Consider the following 18,161-nt stretch of genomic DNA (forward strand, 5'->3'; position numbering starts at 1 on the left):
GAAACTCCAATACTTTGGCCACCTTATGCAGAGAGCTGACTCACTGGAAAAGACCCTGATGCTGGGGAAGATTGAGGGCAGGAGAAGGGGATGACAGAGGATGAGATGGTTGGGTGGCATCACCGACATGAGTTTGGGTGAACTCTGGGAGTTGGTGATGGACAAGGAGGCCTGGCGTTCTGCAGTTCATGGGGTTGCAAAGAGTCAGACACAACCAAGTGACTGAACTGAACTGAAAGCAAGTGCTCAAGAGATTTAATGTCATATGACTAAAAGACAAGTTATTTTTCACGGTGCATTTGTCTTCAAGCTTAGCTCAAAGGAGACGACCCAGTAGGATGTGGAGTTGACTTCACAATCAGTACGAGTCACAGTAAGACCCCAAATACGAGCCCGACTGCCAAGGTTCAGAGTCCCCTGTGCTGAGCACTAAGGCACCCACCCAGGTGCGTGGTGCAGAGCCTCGACCTCAGGGCCACCACAAAGCAGGCGCTAGTCCCGTTCCCACCTCCCAGGCGGGATTCTGAGGCTCAGAGCCGGGAGACGGCTCCTCCAGGGTCACGAGCCAGAAAGCAAGGTCCTGGGCTCAGAGAGGAAGACGGTTTGGAAGTGATTCCTGCCATTAATAACTAGCTTTTAAGAACTAAACCGAGTAGAGTTTAGTAGAATACCAGCAGAGTTACTGGGTCACATGGTAAGTTCACTATTTGGAAGAACTGCCAATGACTTTCCAAAATGGCTGCACCATTGTTGTTTTCTTACAGCCATGTATGAGGGTGCCAGTTTCTCCACATCCTCACCAACATTCATGATCTTCTTGAAGGACAGCCATTCCTGGTGGACTGAACGGCTGCCTCACTGCGGTTTGACTTGCATCTCCCCGCTGACTCAGGATGCTGAGCGCCTCACCACACGCTTCCTGGCCACTGTGCTTATGGCCGTCCTATGCCTGTTTATTCCGGCTGCACAGGCGCTTTGCTGCGGTGCGTGCGAACACGCTTAGCTGCCCCACGGCATGTGGGATCTTCGTTCCCCAATGAGGGACTGAACCTGCGTCCCCTGCACTGGACTAGCAGGAAAGTCCCCTATCATACGCCTAGGTATGTATATCCTCTCTGGATCAATGTCTATTCAGACCCTGTGCCCATCGACGACTGTCTTTTTATGGCTGAGTTATAAGAATTCTTTTTATATACTGGATACAAGTCCTGATCAGATTTCTGACCTGCAAATATTTCCTCCTATTCTGTGGGCTGTCTTCTCCCTTTCTTGATGATGTCCTACGAAGCAAGTGATGTTTTGGAATTTAATGATTTTGTTTTTCGCTTCTGCTGTCATATCTAAGAAACCCTGGCCTAATCCAAGGCCACAGAGATCTATCGCGAGGTTTTCTTCTTAGGGTTTTATAGTTTCAGTGCTCGTATCTAGGTCTTTGGTGAGAGATCCAGTGCAGTCTTTCTGCGTGTGGATATCCAGTGGTCGCAGCACCATGCTCTGAAAGGACTATCTCCCCACCCGAACAGACTTGGCATCTCGTTTGATGGTCTATGTGAGGGTCTATTTCTGGATTCTCAACTCTGTTCGATGACCTACATGTCTGTTCTTACACCAGCACACCAGACTGTCTTCGTTAGTGGAGCTTTAGTCTGTTTTATAATTGGGAAGTGTAAGTTTTCCAACTTTGTTCTTCTTTTCCAAGATGGCTATGGCTATTCTGGGGTCCTTGAATTTCTGTATGAATTATGGGATGAGCTTGTCAACTTCTACAAAGAAATTAGCTTGGATTTTGCTAGGGAGTATGTTAAATTTGTTTATCAAGGTATAGGCAGTTGCCCCTTTTGCAACATGAAGTCTTCCTCATACCCCCAACTAACAGGGGCAAGATGACCGCTGAGAGAGCCGAGGCTTCTGTGCAAAACATCCCAAGAAGGTCACGATGCTTTCTGGGGCAAGCAGCGGCCTCCTGGGTTCTGCTACAGTCCCCGGGGTAAGCAGGGGGCCCCAGAGGAGCGCAGACCCCACCTGGCCCCAGGACTGCCCCCTGCCCCTGCTCACAAAGACACAGGGGAGGATGTGGCTCCGCGGGGCTCGCTCAGTCCTGGGGAGCACAGGCACCCCCGGAGCCCCGTGACAGACCCCGATGCAAGGGTCGGCCTGGGCAGGCGGGTGGCCCTCTCCCCTTGAGCTCACCTTTCACCCAGGTAGTCCCCGATGACGGTCTTATTCAGGCCTTCCCCTTTATACAGGAACTGGGCCACGTCCTCCGGGGAGCTCTGCAGCAGGTCATTCTCTATTAGAAACTGGATTCCCTGGAGAGGAACGTGAAGGAAGCAGCGCTGAGGAAGGTCCAGAGACCACGTGCCACCGCCTCGCTGGTTTGGACACAGCCGAACTGACACGACCGCATGGTGGGGTGCTCCCATCACTGAACTCATCTCGCCCATCAAAGAAAAGCGACCGGGCTAAGGACAGACAGGCTGCGGAATAAGCCCTCCTAAGTCACCAGACATTATAAAGGCAGAAGGAGCCACGACACAGAGCTTCCCCAGCTCAGGAAAAGGGTCTGTGCTGCATGTGAGAGGAGCTCGTCATATGCAGCTGCCTGACCCAACACCAGTCCCAAGCACCCCCTCTCCATCCTCCCCTGCAACTTGAAACGACTTTGTGAACAGATCGGGTCAAAGAAACAGATTAAGTCTGTGAGGAGGACCCTGGAGAGCTGCTCGTTTTTTGATAGAAGGGGACTCCTGAGCAGCACGGCTCCTCCCTCCTCGTTCCTGCCGTGAATGCAGACGTGATGGCAGGAGCCCTGGCAGCCGCCAGCACACAGTGAAACGCCCTGGGTCCTGGGAGCCACTCGACACTGAGGCCACCTCTGCTGCGTGAAGGCAGCCTGCAGGGTAAGCTGTCTTCATGGATGTACCGCCACCCATGGCTGAACACAGTACTCGGTCACCGTGCCAGTGAGCTCAGGCAGCCAAATCCACAGCCACAGAGGGACCTGCGGGAACCAGCCAACGGTCTCTGCAAGCGCCCGCTGGACCCACACTGGCAGGGCTCTGGCTCGGAGGAAGTCCTAATGAGAGCACAGTCTACCTCCGACACAGCTGCTGAGCTGGTTTCAACATACACACTAGGAAGCTTTTAAAAGAGGAGGGAATTCTGCCGTCTGTTTGCCCAGAGATTGTTTCTACAAATGCAGAGAGGGCCTAGCTAAAAGCCTAAAGGCCCAAAGCCAGGGTTCCCTCACATGATCCATCTGAAAAGCCTATTAATTTTTTAAACACGTGAACGGCCCCAACAGCCTCATGTGGAATTTTTAAAAACTGGCAACAACCCAGCAGCCAGTAAGAGAACCATCAAGTACATTCTAGCACATTCACATGATGAAAGGCCACAGAACCAGATGGAACAAACACAGGCACGGATAAAATCTATAGACGTGACATGGAGTAAGAAGACTCAGTATGTTGTAATTCCACCTACGTAAGCTTTTAAAAAGGCAACGCTCAGGTGCCCTGCATCTTGGTCTGGGTTGTAGTTGCATGCGTATTTGCATTTGTTCAAATTCCTCAAGCTGTACGTTTAAAATCTGTGCACCATGTTATTCTTCAAAAGAAAAAAAACGTTTACTGAAGAAACCCAGTAAGTCTGACAATCCTAAATTAACTGCCCTATATTTCTGGTGGGAGCTTAAGTGGGTACAGCCACCTGGGTACCATTTTCAGAGTGTGAAGACACACTGGGACAGAGTGTTCTGATGAGAGGTGAGCACAGTCCTCACCCAGATTCCTGGAAAACAACGCCAGGGACGAGGGTGGTGCCTGGGTGAGGGATGGAGTGAGGCGGGGAGGCGGGCTGGGCAGAGGCTGTCTGACCTCAAATCCATGCCAAGGGGTCAGGGGCAGGGCCGCCCCCCGTGGCCTCGCTGGAGTCCTCATCGTGAGGGCTCGACGGGCTATGGGCAAGACGGTAGACTCTGTGCCCCCAACACCGCAGGGAGCGGGGCTCCGAGGAGCCCAAGGTCCAGGATGCAGACCAGCAGAAGCTCCCCGGGGATGCAGGTGTCTGTGACCATCGTGGCTGTGATACCGGTGAGGGTGGTGCCCAGTGGCCACCCGTGCCAGCCCCCCCGCAGCGGCTGCCTCCCTGCTGGGGGTGCTTGCGGCCGTGGGCCCACGGTGGGGCCGTGGCTGCCAGATTTTACTGTGAGCTCTGGTTTCTTTGCTCTCTCTTTTTTTCGGCTGTGCTCTGCACAGCTCCTGACAGTTACTTCTCAGTAAACCTTAGTCCTCGTTATTGCAGGTGTGATGCAGAGTTCATCGGATTCCTAGGCCCTGACAGCGAGCATCTCAGGCCGAGCGGGGATACTACCCTACCTGTCTGTTATGAGAGAAAACCTGACTCTCTCCACGAACTGGACGGCCTCCCCCATGCTGCCCCCAGAACTTAAGGCCTGGTTTTGAAACCTTCCACCTGTTAGATCATCTCCCTCCAGTGCTTGTTACATCTACTCTGTAAACTCAACTTCCAAAGGGAAAAAAACACAAAAGCCTCTTCTTACAAATCCCAAATATCAGATCATCACCAAGTTCACAAAACTGTTGCCCTGACGATCTGGAGTTGACTCACACCTTGTAAGCAGAGAATCAGGAAGCAAGAGGAAAACTCTCACAGTGGCCGGAACACCCAGCTAAATGAGACTCTCCTGCGCCTACAGATGTGCTGTATCTGAAGAAAACTCCCTTTGGAGACCCTTGAATAGGGACTCATGGTGTGGATATTTGTAAATAACATGGGCAGCCATGCTCGTGGCGGCTGCTTACCTTTTTGGGATCCATGTTGAACTTCTTCCTTCCCATGGCAATCTGCTTGTTCCTCTGAGTTGTTTTGCTGTGCGTGCAGAACAATGAAGAAGCTGTTACTGGACGTCTGCACAGAGCACAAGGAGTTCGTGTCCTGACAGGACAGCTCGGGATGGAACGGCCACAGCCCCCCAACGCCCCTGCCCGAAGGTCCCCCAGTCTCCCGGGTAGGTGCAGCTCAGGGCGGCCACAAGGCTCCTTCCCTTCACAGTGATGAACTGCTAAGCGGAAGCAGAGCTCCCCGTTAGAGAGAGGGCATGTCGGGGCAGGGTGCTTCTGAGGGGCTCGTGCCTGCGTCCTCAGTGGCAAGTCCAGACAGTGAGGGGTGGTGGAGAACGGCCAGCCCCCGACAGGCGTCCCCGGCCCGGCCCCCTCCGCTGCCGTCACCACGGCGGCCTGAAGGGGCAGCCACGGCCGCTCACCTCTCCTCCACCGACGTGAGGTTGTCAATCTCCGTCATCACTTCTGCGATTTCATACTTCAGCCTCTATTGAAACAGAGAGCGCGCGCTGTGGGGCTGACAGAGGGGCCTCCACCTCCCAGAGACCTTTCAGGCCCCCAGGTTCGAGCCGCCCTCGGGTGCGTTGGGACAACACAAGTGTAGAGAAACCAGGACCTCTTCTTGACACAGAGCGCCTCCCAGTCAGAGCCACCCCGAAGGAGCAAACAAAATGACTGCCTGTCCACCTCCCATCAGAGCGAGAGCAGGGGGGCCCGGCAGGCAGAGTCTAGAGTGTGTGTGTGTAAAATCACAGGGGTAAAAGGGTGCCAACAGCAAAAGGAAGCAACAGGTCCCGCCACACGCCCACCTGCCAGCGCTGGCACCCAGGTCTCAGGACGGCCTGGGCCAGACACACACAGGTCAGTACCAGGGCCCCAGCCACCGTCTCCGGATGATCCTGCCACCCTGGGTGAGACGCGGCACCGTGGACAGAGCCCAGGAGGCGTCAAGGTTCTTGCCTGTGGCCTCGGGCAAACCCAGGCCTCACAGAGGGACAGGTCCTCCCCACTGAGCCGGCTCTGAGCTCCTGGGCCTTGGCGGCCTCAGCTCAGAAGTGAGGTCGTGAGAACCACATGAGGCTCCGGGGGCACTGTGATCACTAACATCCAGGCTGGAATGTTAGCCTTGAAATATACTTTCAACCAAAATATTCTGGGTTACCTGATTTTTCCAAGAATGACAGGTAACCATAGAAGAAAAAGTTTCACAAACTCTCTCTCAACTACAAGGAAATTTTTATCAAGCCCCTATGATTCTTAGGTGCCAAGAAACTCCAGACTCAAACCGTGAGCACCTAGAAAGGAGCTGCCGTTTGGACATGGCTCGGTCTCACAGCCAGTGGCCGGGGAGGCGGAGTGGACTTGGGCTCGCCAGTGGTTAGGAAGCTGCTCAGAGAGCAGCCGCACGTCCGACCGGTTTCTGCGAGTATTACGAATGTACCAACTCGGAGACTGTGGCTGGCTCCCCTGCACCTCCCGTGGGAGCCCTCCACTCTGCCCTCTGAGCACACAAGGGCAGAAGGCGCGACGCCCGTGTGTCTGCGTTTATCCGTCATTCTACTCCCACCAGCTGGTAGGTGCTGGGTGCATGGCCAGAACTCGATATAGGTTTAGCCCTTTATTCAAAAGATCCCTGAGTGCCAATAACATGCTAGGCAGCGTCCTAGGTGCTGGGGACACTGGTCGAGACAGGGGCTCATCCTACAATTTCCGAGGGCAGTACATGTGACGCCCTCAGTGACGCCGGCGTCAGGAGTCCCCCGCTCTAGACCCCAGTCGGGCCTCCTCCTCCAGCCCAGAGTCTGTCTGCCCGGTGAGCACCAGTTCTGTCCCACCAGCCGGGGTAACTCCCACTCCCTGCCTCCCCGTGTGGTTCGAATATGCACACACCAGATATCCACTGTTTGACATTTTCATGAAGCTACTCGATTTACAACTTTACCTAAGAGCAAAAATGAAAAGGCATTTTTTTTGCTTTACCTCGATGTCATCAATCAGTTCCTTTTTTCTTCGACGGATGTCTAGAAGTTCTTCTCTTTCTTCTAGTGACAGGTCTTCAGGCACTGAAATTAAAAAAAAAAATCGAATTAACTCTGGAGAACAATCTGTAGACATCCACTAAGGTTGAAGATGGGCATACATGCAAGCCAGCAATTCTGTGCCCAGGTTATCTATTCAAAGGAACCAAGGAACCCTCGCTTGCAGACCACAGGTAGGACACGCGTAGCAGCCCTGTGTTGATAGAAAGACAATCTGAGTCACCACTAAGAAAATAAACTGTGGCATAGTTATGAAACAGAATCTCGCACAATCACCAAGGGCTGAGCCCAGTCGTTCACACAGACGAAGCTCACGCTGAACGAAAAGAAGGTAACAGCAGCAGACAGATACCGGCTGTGACGCCCTCAGGAGCGACACGTCTGTGCAGCAGGGCGTCAGTAACGCACCACACTCCCGATGCCGCCTCCCTCCGAGTAGGCCGGTGTGGGAGAAAGTACGTCTGTGTGTGTCTGTGTGTGTGTGTGTCTGTGTGTGGGTGTGTCTGTGTCCGTAGGAGAGTAGCTCAGTCACGTCCAACTCTGCGATCGCACAGACTGTAACCCGCTAGGCTCCTCTGTCCGTGGGATTCTCCAGGCAAGAATACTGCAGTGGACTGCCATTCCCTTCTCCAGAGGATCTTTCCAACCCAGGGGTTGAACCCAGATCCCCTGCACTGCAGGCAGATTCTTTACCATTTCAGCTACAGGGAAGAAGGATATTAGGAAGCATCAACGCGGTGGCTGAAGGCTGGCTGGCGCGCGGATATTTATTTGACAGAGTTCTTCATAATATCCTCGTATTAATGATTAACCCCTGTAGTATTTTCCATTCTTACGTCTATATTCTCTTTATTTTATGCTATAATTGACTTATTTCATACAGCTTTTCAGAGAAACAGCCTTTGATTTTAATAATCCTCTACTGTGTGTTTAATTTCTATTTCATTAATTTGTTTAAAGAAACAAGAGATTAAGAATCTGAGCAAAGAGCAAGAGCACACACAGAGCTTCTACAAACAAGATAATGGGATCATGGCACGGGGTAGACAACTGGACCAATGAACTGGAAGACAGTAGCCAGAGAGATACACCGGACTTACAGAAACTGATTCAGCACAGAGCGGACGCTGCAGCTCAGAGAGACAGGGCGGACTCCCGTGCGCGATATGTGCTGTATCAGTTATCTCCAGGTGAGAAAATGAAACTGAATCCTGATTATCATCATATTTTTTATCAGTTCCAAGTAGAATAAAGGCTTAAGTTCACATAATTTCTTATAAAGAAAGAATGTATTTATAAATTCAGGGTAGGAAATTGTATCGCACACCCCACACCCTCCCTCCACACCAAATAACTTTGAGAGCAGCCATTCTTATCCTAATTTTATAATTAGGGAAACAGGCCAAGAGACATCTAATGATCTTCCCTGATAGAGAAAGAATATTTGAAGAAGTAATGGCTAAAATGTTCTGTATTTGATAAAATACATGAATATACATGTCCCAGGTGCTCAGGCTCCAAGCAGGATAAACCTAAAGACCCACAAGGTCCCAGAGTATGTTACATGTGGGCCCAGGAGCTCAAGAGTATCACCATGGACACGGTCTTTCCATCCTGGTGTCCAAAGTGTCAGCTTCATCCTAAAGCTGCTGCTAGTGGCTTCCAGCAGCTTCTTATTTATGCATGGGGGGTAGGGGAGGGGAAGTATCCAGATCAAGAGAAAAAATAAGAACCAGCAGAGAACGATGCTTCCCAAACCAAGACAGGAAAGATGTGCCAATCCTTGAACTTTCCAAGGAATTACTCTTACCAGCAAGCATCTCAATGAAATTAAGAAGGAAATCTGAAAGTAACAAACCAGCTGGGCGACACTATCCTGTTATGAAAGAATAAATGTACCTGCAGAGCACAGACTGGGCTCCCAAAAGGGACTTCATAATGAAAAAAAAAAAAAAACACCTGTTGTTCTGCTGAGTTCACCTGGGCAGATATGTGAGAACAAGAGTCTGAAAGGGTGGCGCTCCAGTTCAATTATCAATAGACTTTTTGATTTAAAAAAAACCCACCTCCAGCTTCTCCCCTCCAACCCTGGTAAGTAAGGCTGGCCGATAACAGAATGAAGGTACATCCTAAGAGAATCTAAACACGGGGTGATTCAACTCAAGATCCTGAAGCTTCTAACCATGATCGTCAACGGATTTCCTTGACCTTCTCTCAGTAATGCCCATCTTGTCCTACACGATTAAGGCCCGAAGGAGTTAAAGTAATAACCATTTACTTTACAGTTACTCTGACCAGAATTTGTACCTCTAAAAGAAAGATTCTGTAAGGGGGGATAATGACATTGTGACTATGTTAAAAAATGTCCTTATTCACACTGTAGAATTGACGAGCTGTGATGTTATTACATCCATACTTAGAAATAATTCAGCCAAAAAGTAATTAAGCAAAATGGCAACAACTGTTAAATCTATTGGATTGATATATGGGTATGCATTATCTATTTTATACTTTAAGGGTTTAGAATTTTTCATAAGTTAAAAAAAAAAAAAGGTTTCAAGTACAAATGGCACCTTTTCAGGGTGTTTGGCTAAAGTATTAATGGGAAATAATGGGATATTCCCTGGCACACTTGAAAGAATTAGTAAATAGAAGGAATAGAAGCAGACAATGAAATACTCGGGGCCAATCTCTTCAAGCTGTCACTGAAATACCTCGCTATCCTATTATTTCTATCACCAGCCAAAATGCGCGATGGATACCAACGTTCTGCTGGTAGTCAGAGAGAGTCTATCAGTATCTCTTGGCGTTCGAAAGAACTTTGTGGTCACAGACTCTGCTCATGCACAGGTTATCACGTGCAAGTGCCATGGGAAAAAAATGGGGAGATAAGCCATGTTCAAAGAAAGTGTTCTTAATTATCACCACCTCTCCCACAACTCAGCAGCCTTCTCCCAGTGAAGACAAAAATTGGGTTTGGCTTGCCTATCATCCACATTTTCTCACTTTGACTTCGTTAGGTAAGATAAAAGTCTACAGCTGATTTTTCTCCTAAGAAGCTAGGTTTTTTTTCTTCACTGAAAAAGTTACACATGGATATGGCTGCACGCAGGCACATGCTCTCTGCACATATACAAAAGGGCATGCAATGAGACATTTCCTTCCAATCTCAATTAAAGCTCTTTTTTTAAAAAAGCAAGTTAACTGGAACTTGCTGGTAAGAATTCTTTGCAATTCACTGTAGCTGAATGCTCCAATCATGATCACAGTCTTCCTGATTTTCCAGCAATAAGGGTCTTGCTCAAGTCTCAACACACAGATGGGGAGGCAGAGACACGGGGTTATTCTTCATGTCCCTTCAGGCCAGTTCCCTTAGCCACGACCAGCAGGTGTAGTTTCTACAAATACAAATATTTTCATGGGGGAAAAGCAGCGTGGAAAGGTTGTGAGAAATTCCCCGTTTTGGTACAGAGGTGCTGCCAGTGAGGTTTCAGATTAAGAATCAGGAGCAATTTGTGTAATTCAGGCCAGGCCCCCGCCTTTCTTGAGAAGTCACTACCTTCCCACAAATGGAGGCTCGTGGGGGGAGGGCAGTGTCTGGGGTTCGGGACATGTGATTTAATTAAAGGACTGAAGTGAGAGCTTCTGCTTTCAGCCCAGACGGAGTAACAGGGATAGACTTAGCCTCCTGTCGGAAACAACAGCAACAATGGACACAGCTCTGCGCCCTGCCAAGGAACTTTCAACACGAAGGTGAGACAGAGCCATCTTCAGACATTAAAACCTTAAGGAATTTGTCACGAGTTGACCCGCGTGATGTGGTGGTGTAGTTGCTCAGTCCTGTCCAACTCTTCGAGACTTCATGGACTGTAGCCTGCCAGGCTCCTCTCCCCAGGGGCTTTCCCAGGCACGAATACTGGAGTGGGCTGCCATCTCCTCCTCCAGAGTATCCTCCTGACAGGGACTGAACCTGCATCCCTTGCACCGCAGGCAATCTTCTGCACTGCAGGTGGACTCTCTATTGCTGAGTCACTAAGAAATGTTTAAACGTCCTTCCGATGGGATGGGGGGGGTGGGGGCTGGACAGACACCAGAAGAAAATCTGCATCTACATGGAAAAATGGAAAATACTGTAAAGGCCAACTATGGGAGTAAACCTCTTCCGCACGTGATATGAATCTCTTAAAAACATTTACAGCTTACTGTTTAAGGCAAAAATAACAAAAACGTGTGTTAGGTTGATAACACATGAGCACAAAGGCTGGGAAGGGGAGAAATGCAACTACAGTTAGGAGCTTCCTACGCTGGATGTGAGGTGGTGTGATATTATTTGATAGTAGAGTCTGATAAATTAAAAGTATCTAATATCCAAGAAGAAATACCAATTAAAAACTGAAATAAACCACAAACATAAAGCACGCAAAAATAGCTTATTAATAAGAGTGGCTCAGTAGGTAAAGAATCCGCCTGCAATGCAGGAGACGACACAGGTTCAATCCCTGGGTGGGGAAGATCCCCTGGAGAAGGGAATGGCAACCATTCCAGTACTTCTTGCCTGGGAAACCCCATGGACAGAGGAGCCTGCCAGGCTACAGTTCACGGGATTGCAAGCATCAGACACGACTTAGTGATTAAATCACCACTTTATGATGTTTAATAAGACCTCAGATCCCATCAAATATAATGTCCATCTCAGTGATGTCAAGATTTGGAAATTTTTTGCAAATCAGAATCATTGGAAAAGGGAGATTATTATATATGCTGATCAAAGCAGAAGCAGATGGTATCTCCAAGTATGTCCTAATTTTCAAATTATATTAATAACCTATTTAGCTAACAGATTCCAATCCACCAAGAAGCGGCGATTTGGTTTATTGCTATAGTTATCTAATGACTGCCTTACAAATCTTACACACACACACAGCCCTCTATAAGGTTAATCAGTAGCTCTCCTAGAAGATGATAATGCTCCACAGATGTGAGCTACAGCCAGAAACCCTCACTGTTTTAGCCACTCAACATCACACTGATAATTTAATAAATTTAACAAATTTGATAATAGGTGATAAGACAGAGTTAAGCCAGCACATGCAGATGCCTCACAACTGTGTGTTTTTGGAACCTAGCCCTAATGGAAACTGATGTCACCTAAACCTTACTGTTACCTCGGCTACTAATCAATACTAACTTTTCTGTTATGATACGGTATTTTTCAGAGTTTTGGTCAATGCTGCAGCACTAAGAATGCTGGGAAAGCGAGGGCTGGGCCTCTGGTTCCGTTAATTCACTAGGTGGAACTCTGAGACTCTACAGCAGAGTGTGGTTTAACCCAAGCAAATAACACCTCCCTGGAACACTATAAAAACGCGATAGACGGTTAAAGCAGGAGGGGCCAGCTGCTCTGAAGGTGTGGCTGCACTGAGGGACACTGTGGCCGGCGGCAGCTGGACCTCCGGGTCTGGTCACCCTAAGGACTGGCTGCCCCTCGTGTGGTGACGGAGGAGTCCACGTGGCTAGCAGGGCCAGCAGTATGTCAGCCACATCAGGGGCCCGGTCAGTGGAAGCCACCGTTTTGCTCATCCATTCATCTACTGATGGATGTTTGGGCTGTTTCTATATTTTGGCTGTCGTCAACAATGCTGCTATAAACGTGAAGAGTAAAATTTTCGAAATTTAAATCCACAAACATGGATTTGCTCCATAATCCAATGTCATACATCACCGCTCTGAGGACGTCATGGTGCAAGTTAACATGTTAGAGATGCCATGAAATCTGTAACCAGAGAAGAAGCACCAGGGAAACTAACTGCACTGAACTAAGAGGGTTCTTTATTCTGTACATTTTAAGAATGTACTTATTATTTTTGGCTGCGCTGGGTCTTCGTTGCTGCGTGAGGACTTTCTCTAGTTGCGGTGAGCAGGCTTCTCATTGCAAGGGCCTCTCTTGTTGGGGCTTGCGCACCAGCTTACTTGCCTGTGGCAGGTGGGATCTTCTCGGACCAGGGAGGGAACCTGTGTCTCCTGCATTGGCAGGCAGGTTCTTAACCACGGGACCACCAGGGAAGTCCCTAAGAAGATTCTTAACTGACTTGATGGTGGACTCATTTTTTTTTTTTTTTAAATTTACAAAACAGGACACCTCTGTGCTGTGTAGCCTGTTGAGTATAATTAGGGACAAACAGGCCTGTTTTTTTTTTTCCTTTTAAAATTAATTTCCATTGGAGTAAAGTCGCTTTACAACGCTGTACTAGTTTCTGCTGTACAGCAAAGTGAATCAGCTATGCGTAGACACATATCCCCTCTTTTTCAGATTCCTTCCCCTTTAGGCCACCACAGAGCAGAGTTCCTGTGCTCTACCGCAGGTCCTCACTCGTTATCTGTTTTATAGACTCTAGGGTATATACGTCAATGCCAATCTCGAAGCTCATCCCACCTCCACCTTCCCGCACCTTGGTAACCCTTAAGTTTGTTTTCTACATCTGTGACTCTATTTCTTCTTTGCAAATAAGTTCATCTCTACCACTTAGATACAAGAGGCTTATTAAAAACGTAAGAACACATGACAATTGAAGGCAGAAGGGTAGGGAGTGATAGACCAAAGGAAAGTTGGTCCTGAGACACGAACGCAGGCAAAAGAGACGAGAGATAAAAGTCACCAGATACTGACGCTGTTCCATTAATCCCCAAATTAACAAGTCTGAAATCCACTCATCTAACACGACAGGTTCAAAACATACACAGCAAAACCTGACAGGTGTACTTGTAAAAATGGACTCTTCCTAAAGGCGAAAGAAAGAGCTATAGATTGGACTGATTAACAAGCTGAACTAATAGGCATCCTCCGCTTCGTCAGTTTTAAGAGGCACATCTTCGCATCTATGAAATCCAATGTGACACACACAGGTCACTGCCTTCACGTCTGGGAGTGAGCCTCCCACCGCCGGGGGCGCTGCAGACGTGCCAGTCCTCGACGGGTCTGCGAAGAACACGGCCTAAGAGCCATCTGATGAAGAGACAGGAGGCTGGCTGCTGCTTCGGAACGCGCATGGGTCCCCTCTGGTAAGACCCACCAAGTCTCAGCACGATAGCCTGCAGAACTGGAGAACTCCCCGAGACAGCACAGGAGGAGCCATCCAAGAAGGGTCGGGTGAGCCGCGCCTTGAGCAGCAGAGGACGCCGCTGCTGTGTTCCCGCGAACACCCACTCTGCGTGGAGGGCGGCTCCGATGTGAGTACGTTTTAGAACCACCTCAACCAACTTATTTGGGTTCTATTTTACTCTATGTATGCATGATAGTAAAGGTTATTAGTAAATAACCTAATCTACTACTAATAAAGTAATTATTAGTAAATTAGTAAAGGCTATTTAAAAAAAACACTTCAAGAAGTTCAAAGAACTCTTTCAATTGGTATAAATTTTAAAAAGCCTAAGGGAGAAGAAATCATTAAGTCTAGTTTGACAGCTTCTTCCTTAATGGAACATAAAAGGATGACGCATCTTACAAGGACTGGAGACAGAGGTTCAGTCACGCCCCTGCAGCTGGGCGGTGTGCGGTCTCGCAGGGGGATATTTATGCAAACTGACTGCACGCTGTCCCTCAGCAAAAGTCGCGTGAACTCTCACAGGACCAGAGTGGCGGAAGCAATGAGCTGGCTCTGCTCCACTGAAAGGTCAAAATTACACCCCTGGACTCTCTCACGTTTAGACTTCTGAAGACGAAGCAGGCTCTCCGCGTGGGACGCACCGCCCAGGAGTCCACAGAGCAAGGAGAAGCAGGGGTCCTCCCGCGTGAAAGGCGGCTTCCCGGCGGGCCAGTGAGGATGCGGAAGCGGAGGGTCTCCGGCTACAGCCTCCTCGCGCTCCTTCTCCAGGGGCTGCTAGGAATCGAGGCGGGGCTGCAGCAGAGAGCTTCCGGATCCAGGCTTGTGGGCCGACCCCCGGGGGACCTCCATGGTTCCAGGGGCCGCTTATGAGGGTCTCCATCCATGACTCAACTCTGGAGACCTGGCCAGAGCCCCGTCCCCCAGCCATTCCAGGGCTGTGAGAAGCACCTGATTCCCTATATTTTCTCTTCTTGCTCCAGACACGCACCCGGCTTCACGCATCTCAGGTGGCACTCAATCCAACAATGCTGCCGTAGAGACCACGTTCCCCGAGCACACAGCAATTATGTTAGAAATCAGCAACAAAGTGACTAGAAAAACCCACTGAACAGACGGGAAGTTAAGGAACACAACTGTAAATAATTCCTTGGTCAAAGAAGACACCATAAGATAGCATTTTCTCAAAATGAGAACATTCTGAGAATGATGATAAACAACTATGTGTCAATACTTAATCCGCTCCAGCTAAACCAGTCCTTAGAAACTCACAAGCTAAAATGCTTCTTTAAGAATTACGCTGAAGATAAAGAGAAGCATTCACCTTAAAGTAACAGTTTAAAACCCAAAAGAGAAAATAAAACAGAAAAGAAGTTCATTTTAAAAAGGCAGTGAAGTGCAGCCACTCTGGCAAACAGTCCAGCAGCTCCTCAAAAGGTTCGACACTGAGCCTGCGTGGGATCCAGCAAGTGCCCCCGCAGGTGCTCACCCAACAGAACTGAACGCGTGTCCACACAGACACTGGCGCATGGCTGTCCACAGCTCCAGCACTCCCAAGAGGGCAGAAGTGGAGACGGCCTAAGGCCCACCCAGTGATGAGTGGATGAACAGAGTGAACCCAAAAAAGGAATATTATGCAGCCACAAAAGGAGCGAAGTCCTGAGACTTAGACACGTTATGCTCAAGGGGAAGGAAGCCAGCCACAGAATGCCACACACTGCATAGCTCCGCTGATAGGAAACGTCCAGAACAGGCTAAGAACAGAAAAAACGAATGGGTGGCAACAGAAACCGGAGGACAGGTTCGTTCGGGGAGGGGGGAGCCTGCCGCAGGCCAGCACACGCCCCGCATTTGGATCTGGGTGGCGGCTGCGCATGCGCTTACCACGGAGAGCAGCTCTGCGCGCTGGGCGCGGGGCGGGGCGCTCACCGCCCTGCAGGTCCGCTTCTGGAGGAGTGGCCCCGTATAACCCTCAGCAGAGCGAAGGCAGAATTTCCTTGAAAAGACACCGGAAGAGCATTCGCACCTGCCGCGTGGACAGAAACGGACGCGCGCCCGCCCGCCTGGGACGACGGCAGGGTAGGCTGGTCTGAGGTACAAACCTGAGTCGGTGGCCTGGCTGCGATGTCTCCAAGGTTAGCCTATTTCAGAAAACTGAAAATCCATCCATTATTTTTTAAATTCTTTTTAGACTTTTAAAATTGGAATATAACTGCTTTACAGTGCTGCATGAGTTTCTGCTGCACAACAACCTGAGTCAGCTATTTTATATACATATACATATTATATTTTATATATATATGCATACATCCCCTCCTCTGGAGCCTCCCTCCCGCCCTTCCATCCCACCCCTCCAAGGTCATCACAGAGTCCACTGATTATTCTTTTGCATCCTGTGAAGAAGGAAAAAGCCCTAAGACTACCAAGTCTAATTTTTAAGATGCCCAGCTGTAAGACGCATTCCACTTTTAGAGAGCTTGAGATGCGCATCCTAGGATCAATGGCAGAAGAGCTATGAAGAACGCTTACTTTATAAAGGAATAGGATTCTTCAACTCTAAGTTGCTTTCAGAGCAGATAAAAACCACTGCTAACTGCTCTAGAAGGTGAAACCTTTGAAAACGACGGCTGTGACTCCAAAGGCCCCCTCCCCTCAGGTGTGAGCATCAATTCTGGGGTGGGCCCATTAAGAATCACTGCTCAACAGAGATGACAGGACAAGTCAGCAAGAAGCTAGGAATGAGAGCAGGCCCTGGGAGCTTTCTGAATACATGGGGCTGCGCTTCACCAAACATGCTTCGACACTCATATATCAACGTCCTCTGGATGACCACTTGCCAACCCACAATGGGCACTTTTCCCGGTGGGTGAAGAGCCAACCACCACCACGGGATGGGAGGACTTCCGCAGCGGCGTGTGTACCACGGAAAGCAGTGGCAAAGGGCAGTGACCCCCTGGCTCCATCCAGCAAAAGTACACGTACAGCCAAGGACTCCGCCAGCTCTCTGGAAGCCTCATCAATCGCGTCTCATCTGCATCAGCAATCCCAGCTCATTATCTACAGCTGTTCTCACTCAACACGGTCCACAGGCCTTCTCATCAGCAACCCGTGAAGGCAGTTGGCTAAAATAGGGTTCCAAGGCCCTAGCCCATGCTTATCAAATTAGAACCTCTGGGTAGGCGGCCAGGGACTCTGAATTTTAATGAGCTTCCCAAATGACTCTGTTGAACATTGCTAAAATGTAGCTATGCGCGGCTACCTCCTTAACACAAATCAGGAGTGCAACACATTAAATACATACAAAGTGGTTAGGAGCCTAGGTCCTGCAGCCAGACTGCCTGTCTCAAAGCTTGTCTCCGCCACTTACTAGCTGTGTGACCTTGAGCAACTTACCGACTCTCTCTGTGCCTCAGCTGCCTCACCTGTGATAGGATAGTCCCCACATTACTTATCAAAAAGCTAATCAAAATTTAATGCTCTTCTTGAACGTTGCTTGAAATTTCAAGATAAATATTGTATCTTGAAGCAAGAACCATTTAAAGATCCTGAAAGATGCATTTATCCTCAATCACGAATAACTAATAATAAACAATGAGACTTTTTATTTCTACCCTGGATAACTGAAAAAGCAAACAACTTTTCACATCAAGCCTGCAACTGATTCGTTTCCCCAGGCAGAAGCTGCGATCGGTGGTGGAGGACAGAGTGGAACAGCTTCACAAATACGCATGAATAAAAATCGTGTGAAAACAGTTTGGCAGTTCCTGACAAGGCTAACCACCACCTTACAATACGATCCAGTAATCACACTCCCAGGAATTCACCCGACTGAGCTGAAAAATCCCTGGCCACAGGAAAACTTGCACACCAATGCCTGTAGTACCTGTATTCAAAACTGCCCCAGGGAGTTGGTTCCCCTGGAGATCCAGTGGGTAGGACTCTGCACTTTCACTGAGGGCGCAGGTTTGATCCCTGGTCAGGGAACTGGGGTCCCGCAAGCCAAGGGGCATGGCTAAAAAAACACAACAACTGCCCCAAACTGGAAAACAACTAAGACATCCTTCAGGAGGTGAACAGGTAAAGTGTGGCGCAACAGGCAATAGAATGTTACTCAGTGTGAAGAAGAAATGAGGATCCAGCCACGAAGACACGGAGGA

General features: G+C 49.1%; 1 protein-coding gene across 1 annotated transcript in view; it reads right to left on the reverse strand.

The window, feature by feature from the left end:
• The window catches only part of CYTH3 (cytohesin 3), a 68,933-nt gene that overhangs the window by 9,364 nt on the left and 41,408 nt on the right, over positions 1-18,161 (reverse strand). The window contains exons 2-5 of the mRNA XM_018040557.1: positions 6,846-6,928; positions 5,288-5,352; positions 4,827-4,893; positions 2,191-2,309 (exon numbers count right to left, since the gene is read on the reverse strand). Of these exons, the coding sequence (XP_017896046.1) occupies positions 2,191-2,309; positions 4,827-4,893; positions 5,288-5,352; positions 6,846-6,928 (334 nt within the window). The remainder of the gene's footprint in view (positions 1-2,190; positions 2,310-4,826; positions 4,894-5,287; positions 5,353-6,845; positions 6,929-18,161) is intronic.

Source organism: Capra hircus, chromosome 25 (assembly GCF_001704415.2).
Source record: "Capra hircus breed San Clemente chromosome 25, ASM170441v1, whole genome shotgun sequence".
Lineage (NCBI taxonomy): Eukaryota > Metazoa > Chordata > Mammalia > Artiodactyla > Bovidae > Capra > Capra hircus.